The 18,431-nt window shown below is 45.0% G+C and overlaps 1 protein-coding gene across 1 annotated transcript in view; it reads left to right on the plus strand.

The window, feature by feature from the left end:
- UBE2F (ubiquitin conjugating enzyme E2 F (putative)) overlaps positions 1 to 18,431 on the plus strand; it is a 61,103-nt gene that overhangs the window by 37,022 nt on the left and 5,650 nt on the right. The window contains exons 8-9 of the mRNA XM_084289292.1: positions 1,480 to 1,512; positions 3,136 to 3,198. Coding sequence (XP_084145418.1) covers positions 1,480 to 1,512; positions 3,136 to 3,198 — 96 coding nt within the window. The remainder of the gene's footprint in view (positions 1 to 1,479; positions 1,513 to 3,135; positions 3,199 to 18,431) is intronic.

Below are 18,431 nucleotides of genomic sequence, written 5' to 3' on the forward strand. Positions count from 1 at the left end.
GTTGGGAGCAGAGGTGACTGCAATCCTCAAATATATGGGGAACTAATTTTTGGATATCTCAGGTGTGCCCCTTTTTTTGCAGTTTGTGTTCATGCTGTCAGGGAGGGTGAGGAATATATTTGAAAGAGTCACTGTCCTCGCCCCAGCTGCTGGTTTCAGAGGCTCCATTAGGAGAAGACACAAACTAGAAATCCTCGGTGGCAGCGTCAGCTCTCCCGGGCAGCTTGGCGTCAGTAAAAGTAGCTGCGCTGAGCACCTTGTTTCTGCAAGATCAAAGGAAAATGGGACTGTAAGAGGCTGTTGTTCAGATAATGCTGACATGGTGTCTTTTGCATTAGGACATAATTGGATAGATTTTTTAGGGGATGTGGATTTCTGTGGTCCTCCACTTTCAGCTAATGTGCCCAGAACAGGAAACAAGCAGAAATACGCTCATTTATTGGGGCTTTTTGGCTGTGGCTAGGCACTTTTTCCTTTGAGGCTATATTGTGAAGGGTGCATTTTAGCCAGGAAACAATTAACGGGTGGTCTTTGTCCCACTAGTGGAAATCAGGCGGCGTGGATTTTGTTGGTAGGCAGTCAAGTGCTAGCTGGCTGCGAGCAGGGCGTGCAGCGCTGAGCTTGCACGTTTGCCTGGTAGGTCCGAGCTCCAGTGCCCTGGCTTCACTGGGGTTTTGCAGCAGGGAAGTTTAGTTACGTTGCTGCTAAAGATTTATTTTTTTTCTCTAGAAAGTCTTGGAGTTGGTGGTGGGTGATCCTTTTGAGCCCGTAATAATTAGTTTTTGTGCGTTGTCTTAAACCCTTGTAATTGAGGGTGTTGGCTCCTAGGTCAGTGCTAACGGACGTGTTTTGGAGATGCACGCCCCAAAACAAGCTGCATTTGCTGACACCAAATGAGGGAACATTTGGAGACAGTTTCCCCTGAAGCTTCCTGCTTTTAGCAACTGCAAATCCTCTCTATTCAAGTATTTTTAAAATAGATGCTTAAAGGCAAGAAAATAATTTGACACATAGGCTCACGTGAGGATAGTGTCACTGTGCTCATACTGCATCACTCTGTTTTCTCTTTCTTGACACAGTTTCAAATACTTGGCTGACATAACTTTAATTTTTTAATTATTAGACTTGATTGCTAAATTAAGTTTCATACCCATAGTTTGAACTAAACACTGCAGTTCTCAGGTGGTGATATATAAGATATTCCTCCTCTCCTTGTGCACAGAAGCCACAGGAATAAGGTTCCTGTATGCACAGGAAGATCTGAATTTTTATTTGAGTATTGTTTTTTTCGGTGACTTGTAAATATCAGGCATCCATGAGATGTGGAAGCTTTTACAGTATTTTCATTTAAACTAGTAAAAGGCCTTAATCTAGATTTAATTTCCAGGAACTTAATGGATTAATATTTAAAAATAGTTTTTCAGCTCGTTCAAAGCACCTGAAATGCATGCCTAACTGACCTTGCTTTTCTTTTTGCAGGATGTTGTCTGGGGATTAAACTCTTTATTTACTGTAAGTAAACGAATATTTTGCTTATCCACTTTCCCTTTTCCTGCCTGCTATGGTTTCAGCATCGCCTTATGTTGCCTCGTAAGGTTGTCGTTCCCTCAGACCTCAGTGGGTGTTGTGTAAATATAAAAATCGGTTTGTGCTTTTGTTAACTGCAGGACTCGTACAGATGGTCTGTAATGCCCATGTTTTCCTAGATTTTTACTTCTGGTTGCAAATCTATTACAGGATATTTTGGTAATGAGTTCCTTGGGATACTCCACAGGCTACGAGGTTCCTTCTGCTGCTTTGCCCGAACTAGAAATTCATCATCACTCAGAAAATTGTATTGGTGTTTGGGTTTTTGAGAGCGATGTTTAGGGATTAATCACTGTCCTGCAGTCTCAGTGCTTTGAATACTTACATGCATGCTCAAGGGCGTGCAGGGCAGGCTTTGAGAAACTTGGCTGAGGAGCATCTCCATGGGCTTTGGAGGTTTTGTTAGCCCCAGGCTGCTTCGGAGAGGAATAAGTTGATTTAGGAGATGGGGGAACATTGCCCTTTCAACAAAGAGTAACTGCATTTCACAGTTAGTCTCCCGCTGCATGTTAAGTAAGTGGAGGAAGATGAAATCCAGCGGAGGTACAAAGCAGTCCTTCAGTGGCAGAACTGCACATCCAAATAATCTGTTGGGCAAAGAGCAGCGATGGTCACACATCGGAGGCTTCAGGGATTCCTTGTGTCCTCTAAGAGTCATGCTTTGCAGCTTGCCTCATATTCCCCTCCCACCCTGCTTCTTAACAACAATTTGTCTTTGAAAAGCTGACTTTTCCAGGGAGAAGTCTGTATCTGTCAGCCATGCAGGTGAAAATGAGCCTGAGAGCAGCAAGCTGTTCTCACCTGTGAAATGGTGGCAGTCTTCAACCGGGGAAAATTGGCTTAGACTGCAGGCAGAATAGGGGCATTGTTTTTGTGATGATTCACCTGTTAGCAGCAGCTTGCCTTCCTTTGCTCTTAACCCTTTCTCCTTCCAGAGTTAATATTGAGATGTAAATTGATAGACCTGAGATTTATTTTGGGTGTTTCTGCTCTCTGCATCCCATGTGTCCTTAACTCCTGAGGTCTTCACAGTCCATTTCCTTCTGGGCCATGTTTTTCCCTTGCCCTAAAATTTCCAGTCTATCAGGCTGTAGGTTAGAGAGAATGAAATTACTTTGCTACTGGAAGTGGCATTAAGGAAACTCTTCCTGCTTTATCAGCAGGCTGTTTGCAGGTCTGAACGTAATTAGGGTTTACTTTACCCTTGAACAGAAATCAACAGCAGTTGAGCTTCCTGAAATTTTCAATGTCCCTTAAAAACTTCATTTAGTTACATTTATCTCTGTATGTGGCATGCAGCCAGCCTGGGGTCGAGTGCCTCGCCGTGGTTATCCTTTAATTGACTTGTGATTCAGTTCGCAGCCACCGAATTTATTTGCATTTACCTTTGTCAGGGATACCTACAAAGGTAGGGAGGAAATAGCACTGTGCTTTCTGGTCTTGTTTGCATTGCTTCATTTTCTTGTTCATTAGGGCTTAGGATTTCTTGTATAATCACTGAAGGGAGTATGGGGGGAAACCCTGTAATGTTCTCTGGTTCTTTTCCAGGATCTTTTGAATTTTGACGATCCCTTGAATATTGAGGCTGCAGAGCATCATTTGCGTGACAAGGTGAGTCAGTGGTTTATTTAAAGCATTTTGTTCCTAAACAACTACACACGCTGTGCTCTGTGATTCCCAGTCAGTCCTTTTATAGCATTTCAGCTGGTACTTCAGGCAGTAGGGTGACTCAGTGTATCAGGGAGCAGATATTTAAACAAAAATGTGCTTTATCTGAGCAAGTAAACTCAACGTGGTCGTCTATATTACCTTATGGTCAACAATTTGAGCATCACATCCCCGAAATAGATGGTCTTTTGCTTCTTGTTTCTAAGATTTTCCCTCAAGCTGCATATGCTCTGTGGAGCAAGCGACAGTGAGTTGTTTTGGCACAGCTACGTGAGCAGCCTTTAACTTAAAGGCCAACAAGCACATCTCATTCTTCTCTTTCTCTACCAAAGTGCTACTTTTTCCTTCACAAGCCTTGACGTTGCATGCTTTTATTGACCCATAAGAAATTTGGAAGTGTTGGGGATGCGTACCTGTCAGCTGAGATGGTGTGGTGGTAGAGATGAGCAAAAGTGGTAAGTTCCCTTACATGCATCCCTGAAATTGTATCACCGTGCATTATATGGGTGCTTACCTTCAGCATATCAAATTTACACGTGGTGTGGTCAGGATCACTCATTTATTTAAGTTAAACTCTTCAGATACTTTTGGCGAGGTTAACCTTAAAGACTGAGCAAAGTTTCTAGGTAGGTATTCATGTGAAGAGTTCATTGAAAATGCAAATTCAGGTAGAAACCTCTTCTGGAAGTAATTTTATCTACAGTTGTGTTATACCACCTTGGTGCAGAGTGCCAGGGAGCCTTCCAAGCTGCAAAGCTATGAAAGTCTCAGGCAGGATGGAGCTCAAGGAAGAAAAGCAGGCTGGTGGAGGTGGCAGCACTGTCTTTGTTTGCAGTGCCAGACCGAATTGTTCCAACATTGTGCCAGGGTGTATGCCCCTTGGGAATGGTGAGGCTACACACCTATTGCTGAGTGTCAAATCTGGCATCTGTAACTGCCAGAGGGAAGCAGGCTGTGTGTGTCTGGATAGGTTTCATAAGGAGTGATGCTCCCTAGCACAGTCTTGTGTCAGATCTCCTGAGGCTTTAGAGGCTTGCCAGCCCTGCAAGGCATCAGACAAGCCAGGCAGTAATGTCCTCTTCCCAAAGAACAGCGAAGAAAGCACTGTCCTGCATCCCCTGACCTCACTCAGAAACTGGAAATCTGGGGAGCCCTAACAGGGGAAGAACACAACTTGCTTTTAAGAAGTCACCTTCCTCAGAAAAGGAGAGGCGAGCATTCAAAGCGCTGCTGCTCTAGTAGCATGGAAGCTTTTTCAGATACCAGCAGCTGCAGAAGTCGTGAAAAGGAAATTGAGTGTTTTTTTTTGTCAGTCTTCTAAGTTAAAAAAATTAAAAAATTGCAGACTATTTTTTTTTTATTTATTAAACTCCTATGGAGATTCATTGCATTTAGTTATATGTGAAATTTGTGTTCTACCATGCTAACTTCTTTTGGTGCTTATCAGAATTTCGTCTTCAGTGCACTTGGTGACACACACTGCTTATATTTTAACAGGTATTGTTCTGGGCTACCCAAAGCATGTCTCTACAGCATCACAAAACGAAACTAATAATGCTTATCTGGAGAGAATAACTTATGCAAGGGGGAGAAATGGCAGCTTTTACAATTAGCCTCAAGGGATGTAATTGCAGCTTGAGTTAGTTTTTGTCTCTCTGAGGCATAGATGTCATGTAGTGTCTGAGCACTGCACTGGGAAGCGAAGCTGCTGTGCTGTGTCCCTCTCAAGAACATACTTGCAATGCACAATGTGATTCATAAGAGAATTGTAATGAATTTTCCCTTAATGAATTTTTCCCTGAGACACTCCTACATGCGTAATACAAATATACAGCTGGTATAAATGTAACGTAGATGTGCACATATGCTGTGTACAGGTATGCAAGTATATCTGTGTGCAAATAGTTCTGCGTATGGATGGCTGTGCAGAGGAGATCTTGGAAGAAAATCCCTTTGGCCATTTGACAGTGTGGGACTGGAAAAGCCAAACCAAATGCCCATCGAGTGGTCTTTGTGGGTCTCCTGGAGGAGATGGCTGTTTCGCTGATGTCATTTCACATCGCAGATCCTGGGATCCTTTTGCAGACCTTCAGGCTAAGTGTGGCTGCTTGAGAGGTTAGCAGATAACGTGAAGCCTGCCTCTGGTTGTTTACAGTGTGGGGCAGGAGTTTGTTCAGCTCCCTGGGCCGGTGTTATGCCATCAAAACTGACGGGAAGTCATGTTTGTAGTCACATCAGAGATATCAAACCCTTACTGCTGATTTTTGGAGAGCAGTTGTACCGTGAATGTTTGCGTTACAGACCGGGCTGCGAGGGATGGTTCTCCTCTCTCCCTGCTTAAGGCACTGCTTAATTTTTGCATTAGATCTCTGGCTCCTACCAGAGCACATAGCCATAGCTGTTGTAATATCAGGAAATTATATGAAATTCAGAGCTCAAGTTGTTCAATTAATTGCTGTAAAAAAAAAAAAAAAAAAAGGCTCATTTGATCAGCTGTGTTAGTGCAGCTTCAGCTCCTAACCCTCGAGCTCCTTCAGCTCGAGGAAGGAGCTGTCAGCTACTGAACCTCTGCCCCTGCAGCTTCTGTCAGCCACTGATCATCGAGTCACTTTTAAATGCACTCTTCTTTGTTTCTACAGTTGTAATAATTCTACGTTTCGTCCCCAAATGTTCTGCTAGATCTCAGTAACTTTTGGGGAGGTCGTACAACAAACTTCAGCAGTCAACATCCATTTTCCTAAATGAGATCACCTCAATATTCAGCCCTCTACCTCTGCATCCACAGATTACCTGCTGAGAGCATCCCAAGGCCTTGCTGAGCCTCGTGGGGTGCTGCCAGCCCTTCCTCCAGCCCTCCCACCTCCCTCTGGAGGCTGCATTTGCCCTCCAGCACGTTGACTGCATCCTATCCAGTGTCTGTATTCCTGTAGACCTCCTGCCAACTTCATTGCTCATTTTTTTAAGACTGATCTTCTTTGCAAACTTGCTGCCTGTGGCTTTCAGCTTTTAGTAAAGCATTCCTTAAAATTTGTAGCTCCCCTTCACTTTTTTTTTCCCCTCTGCCTACTCTGGAAACGGTTAAAGTTTGCGTTGTTCGTTTCTGTCGTGTTGCTTTTGGGAACATCTGTGGTTTGCACATGACACTGCAGTTAAGTCACGATTGCTGGAAGGTAAGTGGCCATCCTCTTTTGTTTTAGGGCTCCATAAATCAGAATAAAAAGATGATTGGTGTCATTACACAAGCTGAGCAGCGTGTTTACCATGATTTAATCTTCTCAAGCTGATAAAATCTCATCAGTTTAGTGCTTTGAGTTTTCTTGTGGATTTCAAATAAGAACTTACTCGTTAAAATAACAACCTGCTGCTTAACTAGCGGCTTTGTATCTAGCAGAGAAGTCAGCCCCTCGTTAGGTGGATGCCAGAGCCATTGACTGTTGCTAAAATCGATTCCAGGGATTCCTGAGCACTCAGCGTAGGATCTGCTGGTTTGTGCAGTGAACAAACAGAGCATTATTGATTTGCCTTCCGTGGCAAACAAGCTGAGCACTGCAATAATAGGGCTGTGCCTTGGTAATGCAAAGCAGGATCAGCCCAGGAGTTCAGGACTTGTGTATTCCCTAGCCCGAGGTGCTGTGGGACCCGCCTGCTATTTGTTAGCTGCAATCTAGAAAATACTTTCCACGCGTTCGTCTGTCATGGGTGTTTGAAGATGCTATCTCAGGACACTGCAATTCCCTGGGTTCCTTAAAGGCTTCCTATCTACCACTGCCCTTATATTTCCTAGCAGTCTGCGTTTGCCAAAGCCATTTCAAAGCCATATGTGCTACCCAACAAGAAAATTCATTGCGCTGTTCACGTGGCTTCAAGTAAAAATATTTCTCCCAATACTTCTTATCTTCTTCATCTCTGCCTTCCATACCATGAATGCTAATGCCATGGCCTATTGAAGTTGTATTTTCCTGTTGTATTCTGTATAATTTCGAAGGCTAAAGCAATTTTTGTAGCCTTGCAAATTAGCAAACACTCCTTTACTTGTTTATCCGTGCGTCAGTCTGAGGAGCTTTAATAAGAGGAGCTGGGTAACACTGCAACCCTGCTCTTCTCCTGCACGATCTTTCCATCTTCTCAGTGGAATTCACCTGCCAGTGTCTGGTGCATGGAGCTGTTTCCTGCTGTGTCATTGTTAAAGGGTAAAATCCTTTTAAAATCCAGGAGGTTTTTTTCCCCCTTGTGAAAATCTTGCACGTCATCTTCTGTAAAACTTCTCCCAGCAGTTCTGGCATACCAGAGGTGAGCAGTCTAACCAGAACAAGCACACATTTGCCAAGGATCAGTCTTAAACATATTTTGAATTTGATGTAAATGATTTTATTCGAATCTTCCTTGGAAAGCAGTGCCAGCCTGCCCCTCATCACAGGACACTGCCGGGTGGGGGTGCCACCTCTCTGCTGGCGATCACGGCAGGAGGAGATGATTAATGCCTCGCCTTCGTGGCCCTCTCCTTGCTCGCCCCAGGCGGAGGGATGACTCTTGTTGCTGGAGGAAGGCTGCTGTCAGACTCGATAAAATCCTGGCTGCAAACCTCCTGGATGCGAGGAGGTCAGCGCGCTGCTTCCAGCAGGCACTCCAGGTGCCAAGCATCCTCATCCCTACCTGCGTTGTTTGATTTACCAGCTGTCTGCCAGGTTGTAAAGAACACGCAGCACAACACCCCTGCGTAAAACTGCTCTTGGTTTTGCCTTTTTGCCCTTTTTTTTTTTCCTAGCTACCTTCTGCTGCTATCAGTGAAGGGAGTTTTAATTGTGCCCTTGCCTTCCCATGGCTGGATCGCGAAGCTAGTGCTGTTGTTTTGACATTTTAACGATGAATTATTTTGCATTGATTTGCGTGGAGGAATTTGGTTCTAGTCCAGGTTTTAGAAATCATGGCTTTTCATTATAGCTGCACGATTTTGGCAGTTGTGGCTGTCGCTGGCTGTGTCTGGTCCATCTGGGTTTCGGTAGCTTTCCGTGCCGGGGTGGGTTTGTTCAGAGACAGCGGGAGGGGGTTGTGCATCTGTAAGGATATTAATGATATTAAGGATATTAAAATTTAGGGGAGCTGGGACTTGTACATGACATAATGCAGCTACACGTGACTCTGGACTATTCCTGATGTTTCATGGCTGCCTTTATTCTCCAGTAGATCATCCTTACAGTGCCAGTTTGTACTCCTGTCCTAATGTTATTCTCATTCCTCACTGCAGTAGTGCCAAAAACCCTCTGAGAGACACCAGGGACAGCGTTGCCAGCCTCCTTTCACCTTGGATAATGGCCTGTTTTCATGAACTGTACCCTCAGATAAATAAAACACGGTCAGTGCTTGCTGCAGGGGTATGTGAGGCCAGAAGCTGTCAGGGCAGCCTTTCCCTTCTGTTGCTTGCTGTGCTGACAGCCATCAAATTTTTTACAGAAGAAAGTTCATTACCGCTTTGCATTTGCAATTATTTTTGTTGTTGTCGTTCCAGTCTTCTCAGTGATAAAATGAGTAAGTTTTATTTCAGGACTGTTTCTGTGGAGATGGGTTTGTAGCGGTGGTGCTGGTACAGAGCCCGAAGCCGCCTCTTAAGTTTCCTCTTGGGATTTTAATGGCCCTTCATAGCCTCGGTTCGTTAGGAAGCTAGGCTGGAAAAAGTCTCTGAATTGCTTGCAGCCTTTGGAGGTTGTTCTAGTGAGGCTTTGGGGATGAAGGTTTTCCTTGAATTACTTGAGGAATTCATCCACACAACTGAGCGCGCCAACTTAATCCCATTACAAATTCCATTGATAATTAGGGACAGTTGTAGGTTACAAATTTTGCTGAAGACCTTTTAACTATTCATAATCGTGTGCAGTTTTTTTTAGTCCTTCAATAGCAAACAGTTCAATATTTTTATAGAACAATCTTAAATCTCAAAGCCTTCCCCTGGCTACTGGGCAGGAACCAGGACAAAGCGCCAGAACCTGGGCCATGTTCTGGAGAGGACGTGAGTGTATCTTCTGAAACCAGGTAGGTCCTTGAAAGAGAGAGTTGTCAGCAAGTGGTCTGCCTGTAAATCACGGTGGAGTTTCGAGTGATTTTGTCCTCAGACTGCTAATGCCTTCAGAGAGTTAAAAAGTCCCAGAGCTTGCAGCCTGTGCATCATTTCCAATTCGATCCTGCTAAAGACTCTTCCTAAATAATGGCATGGCTAGCTGTACCCTTATCCCCTCGGCTTTTTATTTCTGTGCCTATATTTAATACGGGCGAAATTATATTTGGATTTAAGTCTACCTTGAAAATCCATTTTTCTATGTAGCTGGAGAACTGCACGGGAAAAGAAATGGAGTTTTCAAATTTGCATTGTCCTTGATCTCTTGCGATCACTTCCAAGTTTTCTTCTAGTAATGTAATTTCATATAGTAGGAGATTAGCCCATTTAAAACGTTATTTGATGCATCTGAATGAAAAGCATGATGCTGGCTTGCGGTAGGTGTTTTGGAGCCTCTAAGCAGACAAAGGGCAACACAAACTGGAATTAAAGCTTGGTTAAAAAAAAAAAAAGATTGTATTTCTTCAGATCTTCTGGTCCAAGTTAATTCATTTAACTCATTCATTTAGCTTCTCTGTCATAGTAGTTCTTTTTTCGGTTAATATTTTTATGTCAGAGGCATTTTGTGAGCAAGGCATCTGTCTTTACGTGCTCTTTGTGCTCAGTTTTCCCTGTTGGGATGATGGTGGGCTGTTGTTTTTTTTCAGAGACGAGAGGTTTCTGTGTTGAAAGAAATCTTTCAGCACCCCACCCACAGCCGAGAAGTTTGGGGCTTGCTTTCTTTTTTCTTCTTCATCTTGTTGATGATTTTAAATTTGGCTTTAGGGAACATGTAAGTTACTGTGTTAGCTCAAGGCATCCTGGTCAGCTCACCTCTTCGTGAGCACAGACTGAGTGACCCAGAGGGACATCTTTTCCACCTCTGAGTTAATTGGGTTTCTTGCTGGCAGCAAAAACCTGCCTGGGGGTGTTCCTCACTGGGTTTTCTGCTCTAGATTTACCAGTTAGCAGCGTAAGTCTCTCGAAATCAGTCTATCTGAGAATTAGAAATAACGTCCGCCTACAGTGACTGTTGCAAATCTGAGTGCAAAGCAGTTTGCTTGGATAGCACTCACCAGGATTGACCAAGGTTTTATAGAAGACATTTCAATATGAAACATTTATATGACATAAAATACTCCACATAAAATTTCATGGTCCGTGGGTGCTGCATCTTGCTGTGCATCTCAGAAAAAGACAGCTATTCATAAATACGTGGTGGAAAGTGTTAGAAAGAGCTCTAAACAAGCATTTTATTTTCCAGATTGTGATGAATTATGTGAAATAGCTGCGGTCCTTTGATGGCTGCTGTTCCTTGAAGAAATTGAAAGCAGTTGAAACGTTTTTATTTTGCAAAGTAGTCAAGAGCTTATGGGTATGCCAGAAGTCAAATACCAGCGATGTGTTACCCAGGGTTATATCCTGCTTGTATCTGAGCATTTGTTTCTACATTCGTTTGGGTCTGAGCAATGCACTCCAAAAGGTTTTTACTAGAAGTATTTTTTTTTTCTAATACTTTCTCCCATTGTGCATTTAAAAAGTAATGCACTGGTGAACTAAATAAGGAATATCTGTGCCCAGTTCCCTGTGCCAAACGTGCAGCCCTGTTGCCAGCAGTTTCCCATCACAGCCATACACGTGGTTAAGCTTCTCCACTGTCTCAACCATATCCCCGTAACATTTTGTATGCAGAAAGTGCCACTAATATTTGAAGAACTCTGATCATGAATCTTAATTTTCCACTTAATAGCAGTCAAGTTTTAATTACTATTTTCATTTCCAAGCTCAGATGCTTGAAGCTTAGTGATGGCTCAAGACAGCTGGAAAATAAGTCTTAGAACAGAGGAATTATTTGAAAACATTTACTTGAAGTTCATTTCGGGTTGTCTTTTGGCTGCATTTTTGTGTTGGGAAGGTGTTTGAGCTGGGGCTGCAGGAGCAAGCAGGCAGGGGGGCGTTGTGCAGGGTGATTTTATGAGGTGAGGAGTCCCCAAACTGCACCGTGCCTGACTCACTGCAGGTGGAAAAGGTGGGGAGGTGCCATGGAGAGTGCAAAAGTGAGTTGGGCTGTCAATGGTCTAGAGGGAAAGCCTGTGCTTTGGCCATTTCTGAAGGCATGCTGGAGGCCTTTCAGTCCCCGCTGCCATGCTTTGTGGAAGAGCCTTCTTGCTAAATTATTGTTTTACCCGTCTTTGCGATAAGCTTGACAGGCCCACTGGGTGGGAATGCTTTTGTTTGGGGCAGAAATGGTTTAGTTCGTGGCTTGGCCGCTGCTAATGAGGTGCTTGTGTTTCTTCCTAGCAGGCTTTTTCCTGCTGGTGGGACCAAAGTGGAGATTCGAGAGGTCGGCTTTACAGGGTTACCTCTACGGGGTCAGAACATGTAGGAGTCCTTCTTTCCAGATAGTCAAATGCCAGGCTCTGTTTTGTAGTCCCACAGTGTAAACACCCAGCTGTTAGATGCTTTGAAGTTCTAGGTAAATTCTTTTTAGGAGGTTAAAACGTGGGCATGTATCATTTTTAAAGCTTTTTTTTTTTTTTTTGTAATTTCTGGCCAACAACATTATGGCCACAAAGCTGAAATGCAAAGAAAACGGAAACACTAAGCCGAAAAGTTGTAATAATAAGCCCCTACTTTCATCTGTCAAGCCAACTGAATGCAGAATGTAGCCGATCAAAGTGTGATTTCACACCTTCCGAGTATCGGGACAGCATCATTACCAGTTTGTTAGCAGTGCAGAAGGATCAGGTTGGTGTTTGACGTTACTGCTAGCTTGCAAAACTCCAGTTACACCGTGCATCTCACTGTGGCAAGTGCTGGATGCCATCATTTTCCCTTTCAATTAAAACAGAACCGAGAGCACTCCGAATTCTGCAGGAGGAGCCTTTTAATTTTGCCTCGATCACGTAGCAGCCCTTCCACAGAGCACCGTGAGCTGACTGTCCTTCCTCCGTTTCAGCATGACACATGAAAAAGCACCAGCGGTTCCTGCAAGGCCCAGAGGTGTAATGAAGTCAGGATGCAGACTGCCTGCCACTCATCCCTGTCTGCTGCGTGCCAGAACAAAGGCTGACGGCAGCGTGGAGGGGAATAGCAAGCTGTTAGTGACGTCTTGGGTCAACGCACCCCGGTGTAATCTTGCATAAATGAATGGAGATGAAAAAACAAAACGAAACTTTGCTGTTACTGGAAGAAGGCGATCGGGTATCTTCGCTCCAGGGTGATGGAAACAGCCTGATATTTTGCTAATTGTGCACGAGTGAGGAGATCTGGCTCGTCTCGTTACCAGCCTGTTTCCTGCTGCCTGCTTGTCAGGAACCTCAGGCTCGTGACTGACAGCTCTGCGCTGCTTGCTCGAGTATCTGCCTTCGTCCCGTTTAATTTGTAATTCAGTGAGGCAGAGCGGCCTCCCCTTCCAAAACGACCAGAGGAGCCGCAGGTGCAGGCGCAGCTGTCTCGCAGCAGCAGCGTAGGAGCATTTTGGTAGGCACACAGCAAAAAACGGAGTCAAGCAGCATCCTTGAGTCAAGCACCGTGCTGAGAGCACCTCGTGGTGCTGGATGCGCCTTGATTCCAGGCTGCGACTCCTCACTCGCCCTTTGGCACATCCAGAGCGTGAGCCTCTGCCAGCTCCTGTGGACGTGGAGGCTGATGGCTCGCTTGGGCACAGCACGAAGGGATGCTGCCTGACAGCAGCTCGCTTGCTGCCTTCTTAGCTACAAAACCAAGCTTGCATGTGGTTCAGACAAGCACACCGAGTATTTGTCAAAATAATCTGAAATCTCATTTCCGCCTTGTTTAGCCTCGCGTCGGTGTCAGCAGAGGAAACGGATGGGTTACAGCTGCCAAGGGAGGTGTTGTCAGGGAGTGGGGCTTCTCAGTGGATTGCAGACTTGTGCAGAAAGTGGCTGCAAACTTCAGCTTGTCGTGGTGTGCCCACTACCTTGTCAGCAGTGTAAATGCTCGGTAACAAAATGTGTAGAGCCAGGATATTGGATTCTTCCGGTGCCTAGAAAGCTGCGTTTCACTAGTGAAGGCATTCACCAGGTAACCTGCAAATTGCTTTCTCTGGAATTTACGTGATTATTCAGCAGGACCTGCACGAATGGTCCAGAGCCTCCATCCTCATACCTCTGCTCTGATCGAACGCTGCTGGGGTATTTGCCTATCGCTCAGCTCAAAACAAGCCCTGTACAGCTTCCAGAGTGCGTGCCCTGCTTGTTGGAGAAAACAACAGCTGCTTCTGATTCTTTAATATCATTGAGCACATGAACCCAGGAGCTGAAATCCCTCTTGAAAAATAAATGGGAATTACATTTAATAAGAGGAAGAGTCAGTAAACTAGGCTTGGACGTATTCTGAATATTCTGGTTATTTCACATTGTCTGAAAACCCACAGATGTCTGTCTGCTGTGCTGCAATGCTTAAATAATTAGATAGGCCTGAAAGACTTAGCAGACAGCAACAAGGATGATCCTTTGGTTTAAGACTTTTGCTTCTTTGGGAATTAAATTTAACTTTTCACTGCTTGCAGTTTTGGTTTTTGGGTTTGTTTTTCCACTGGCTGCAGTCAGGCCAAGCTTTTCGCTTTGAGTTCATTTTTGTTACAATAATTAGTGGTAATTGTAAGCGATTTCAGTTTTGGTGCCTTTTAATAATAACCCGAAGAAACGTTTTTAAAGAAAAATATTACAGATTTAGTGAATGTTGGTTTGCAGCAAAATTCGTACATGTGTTTGACGCTTGCTTTTGTGCGAGTAGCACAGGATCTGATGTCTGTATTTTTAGTTTTTGCATCCAGCATGCAATTTTGAGCAGTTCCTGGGAGACAGGACTCGGAGCTGTACAAATTGGCAGAGCCCTGAAGCAGCTGAGGACTCGTTATCATGGTAAGAGGACACAGCTACCAGCGTGGCAGAGGTGACAAGGGCTCGGGCAGTCTAAGTCACTGTTAAACTCGAGATCTAATTCCTAGCTCTTATTAAGGACATTAAATCAGTGGAAACGAAGCACGCTGATGGAGAGCACGTTGCATTTTTGCTGCTTTGCAGGAGGGAGCACAGTGCAGAGAGGGAAATGATTCACCCTGTGGAGACAACAAGGCAGTTAATGGCTAGGCATTCATTTGGACCATCTTAATCCTGAATTAATGCCCTGGCATTTAACTTGCATTCTCGTTCTTGTCCTTTCCTTAATTTTGACTTGAATATGTCTCAGTCTTGCTGTAATGTTCCTCCACAGGCAACCTTTTCAGCCCGCTTTGTCTCTGCTCTGACAAGTTCAGGGCTGAAGGAGCACAGACTGCTTTTCTCTGACGTGGTGCTCATCTTCCGTGTGGGTGCCAAAGGTTCGTGTTATACAAAAAAGATAAAAGGAAAAGGGGAGAAGCAGCCTATTTTATAAACTAAGTTTGACTTTCTGCTTTTTTTAATCTTTCGACAAAATAATCCCCTTGTCTGGCTTTCAGACTGTGTCTTAAATCAGCCCGGTGCTGCACTGACTGCAGTCACAGCCAAGGCTCTCGTCGTAATGCTTTACTCTCTAACATCTTAGCAACATCACCCCCACAATCTAGTGCTTGTTGTGGTAAACAGAGATTGTTTGGCAAGGAAATTGGTCTCAAGACCGAGTCCCTAACAGTAAGTAACTCTTAAGTAACTCTCACTTCTCTCTAGCTGGTGTAAGAGGCAGTCCTGGCTGTAATTCCTTGGCTTCAAGGGAATTCTCTCTCTAGTGTGGTTCAAGTCGGTGGCAATCAATTCAACGTGATTAATGTGAGTTATTTTACGTGGGGAGAGATGCAGAATTGCACGGCACTTCAGGTTTCATTGTTTGATTCAAGCTTCCCAGACTGTAAAACTACAGCTGGGTAGGGGTAGGAGGGGAATTCAGCTGTGTACTAAACAATCTGGTCTGGAGCACATTGGAATATGAGATAATAGCAATTAGGTGTAGAACAAAAGCATTTCTCTGCAGCTGAGAGGAAAGGATTTATTGAGTTGACAAGCCTGACACTTCCCTGCATCATTCCTCAAACTAAAAATTAGACTTTTCACAGAATTTCCTTTGTTTGGAGCCTCACTCCAGTCTGGGTATACATGCCAGCCTCGGTGCTGCTGTTGCTTTTGAAGGATTTCTGTTTTCTCTCCCTTGGTTTCTCCGATAAAACTTGGGTATTGTTTTGGAGACCGCCAGTCTCATATTCCTGCAACAGCAGCAAAATAATCTGAAGAAATATAAGATGATGGATTACCGATTAAAATGAGTGAGGAGACGCTGGGAAATTTTGCTAGGCAGCTGGCAGGTTACATGAAGAGCTCGTGTTTTTAATTGGACTTGAAGTTGGAGGCCTCGATATGAGTACAGATTTGTTCTTGCTTGCTTATGCCTGGCGTAACTGAATAAACTGAGTCTGAATCATGCTGGGAGGGCTGTTTGTTCTGCAGTGACGGCGTGTCCAGCACATCATCCTCGAGGCGTTTTCAGAAGGCATCTCACAGAATCCCAGCGCTGCTGAGGGTGGCGGGGACCTCTGCAGATCCATCTAATCCAGCCCCTGAGCTCGTGGTGGAGTCAGCTGCAGGAGGCTGCCCAGGATGGCGTCCTGTGGATGTTGGGCATCTCCGATGGAGACTGCAGCCTGCTCCTGTGCTCCATCACCCTCACTGTAATTTATTTTCCCAGTGTTTCCTGCTTTGCTTGGCAGTCTTTCTGTAGAGGAATTGGGCTTTGCAGTGCCGTCCATCTGTCCCTTTCCCCATCAATCCTCATTCCCTTCAAACACGCTTTCCAATTTCCATCAAACCCAACAGGGCAGCAGCATCTCTAAATCCAGTTCCCATAACCTCCATGCAAATCGGCAGCAGGAATAAAGAGAGGATGCTCTGGGAGTGAGCCACCAGCAAAAGGCTTTGAGAGCACGCGGAGCTCGGAGCACAGCCTCGCCCCTCTCCCACCTGCATCCAGGAGGATGAAGGAGCTGGAGAGAGGAGGGGAATATCAAGGAGGCTCTATTGTGCTGGGGGGAGGAGGGAAGTAATGATAGCGAAACCTGACTGCCTACAGATCTGCAGGCTATCTTTGCTTGCTGAATGTGTGCTTTAAAGCCCGTTCTCAGTTTTGCTGGGTATTCTGTGGCTGTGTGGGTAAAAGCGTGTGGGCTGCAAATTGACTCTTGCACACTGACTAAATGAGGCTTTATTCTGGGCTGGAGAACTACCCACAAGCTATTCAACACCGAGGGGAGCCCCATTACCTCATCCTGATTACAGGCTCTGCATATTTTTGCTTGCTTTTTGCTTTTTGCCGTGTTTAGCCGTACCTACTGCAGTGCTCGTTGTTTTTTGGGGGGATTTTTGCACAGCTCACGTTCTGTAATTGACAGTTGCACCAACAATAGAGAGACGCGTGCTATGCAGACTGCTTAAGAGGTCAGTGCTTTGGAATGACTTCATCTGGCGTTATTAATTCTTCACTGTAAAATTGCACATCGTATCGTAGCGGAGTCTGATGTCGCGCTTGTTTCTCAGCAAGAAATTACAGTGGAAAAAGAAAGTGCCCAGGAGCTTGCTGTGGGACACAAGGCTATGGAAGAGAAGAGCTGGAGGTGGTAGGAGTGCTTCTATAGACCCACAGAAACAGTAAGAACAATGAGATGCTCGTAATGAAGCTTAATAGGATAAGAAATGTTTTGCCAGACGTGGTCATTGATCGCTACAACATTTCAGGAACCCCTTGGTCTTCGTGTGGTTTCCCGATGTTGCTTCTCCTGTTGAGGTATGTCAGGACAGCTCTCCAGACAGTTTCTGCTGCAGGATGATCCAATTAATCTTGGAAATGAAATGCTTGAGGACATCAGTAGGCTGTAACTCGACCTTTTCACTACTTTTGTCTCTTCTTAAGTAGCTTGGGGCTTCTTGGTGCCTGTTTATTTTACCCGGGAGCTCATCTGGTTGTGGCAGCGTTTGTAGTCCCCATACATCAGGCTTAAACATTTGGATAATTGCTGTGCTTGGCATTCAGGGAGCCTGAAACTGCTGGTTTGTGTGTTCAACTTACACTCTTACGGAGTGCTAAACCTTTGTTCTCAGTGCCAGCCCTCGTAGCACAAACACGCAGCCGATTTGAGCTAGGGCAGCCACCTCCATCCTCCGACTTCTCTTCCACTGCTCTTCCAGAGAGAGACTCGGGAAGAGCTACCAAAATCGATCCGTGCCTCCAGGAACTCCTCGGCCTTTTGATTTGTGTGTTCACCGGGGTCCAAGAATTTAGGACGCAGGTCGGTGTGTTTTTACCTTCAGCTTCTTCAGTGCTGGACTTTGTCAACAGCTCAGTTGCTGCAATCAGCTCGAGGAAGGGCAGGCAGCAGCAAGGCTGCTCAGTGCGTGTCCGTGGGGTTTGTTGCAGCCCTCACTATGTTTGCTTCAAGCTGGCATTATCAGGCCCTCATTTTTTAAGCTGTTTGCATTGCAGAATATTTGAGCCAAGGCGTTGCTTAGATCAGCGTGCTCCTGCTGTGCTGCTTTGTGTACTCGTGGTTGAGCTTCTCGTGGCCTGGGATCTGGCTTTGTCCGTTGTCTGCTATAAGGTTTTCCACTTAACCTCGTTCCCTGGTTCAAATTGATAGCCCTGCGCCAGCCCTTGACATCCTGAAATCTCTCTTGCTAATAGGAAGTAGCTGGCCCTGAACGTTTTCTTCAGCAGCAGCGCTGCTTGTTTCAAACACTACAAAGCTGTGACGTGACAAAAGCGCGAGGGTTTTTTTACCCTCCTTCAAGTAAAATAAGCAGCTCGCATTTATTCCTGGATGCCGAGGCAAGGATCTGTTTCCCAGTGTCTTCTAAGAGGTTGTGAGACGTTGAAGGATTGCTCTAATTAAATGCACCCGCAAGCGTATCCGAGGATTTGAAGTATGTGCTCACCTTTGGCCAGACAAACCTGTCATCTGACGTGGAGGCCAACTTTTTTCCCCTCGATTTGTAATGAATCCCAAAGCACTTGTAACCGATTCAGCTCGTGTTGCATCAAGGCTTTCTCACAAATATTTGCTAAGGTAGTGCAGGCTTACTCTTTGATTACGGCTGAGCTG

The sequence above is a fragment of the Netta rufina genome (assembly GCF_964035555.1).
Source record: "Netta rufina genome assembly, chromosome: 6".
In the NCBI taxonomy this organism is placed as follows: Eukaryota; Metazoa; Chordata; class Aves; order Anseriformes; family Anatidae; genus Netta; species Netta rufina.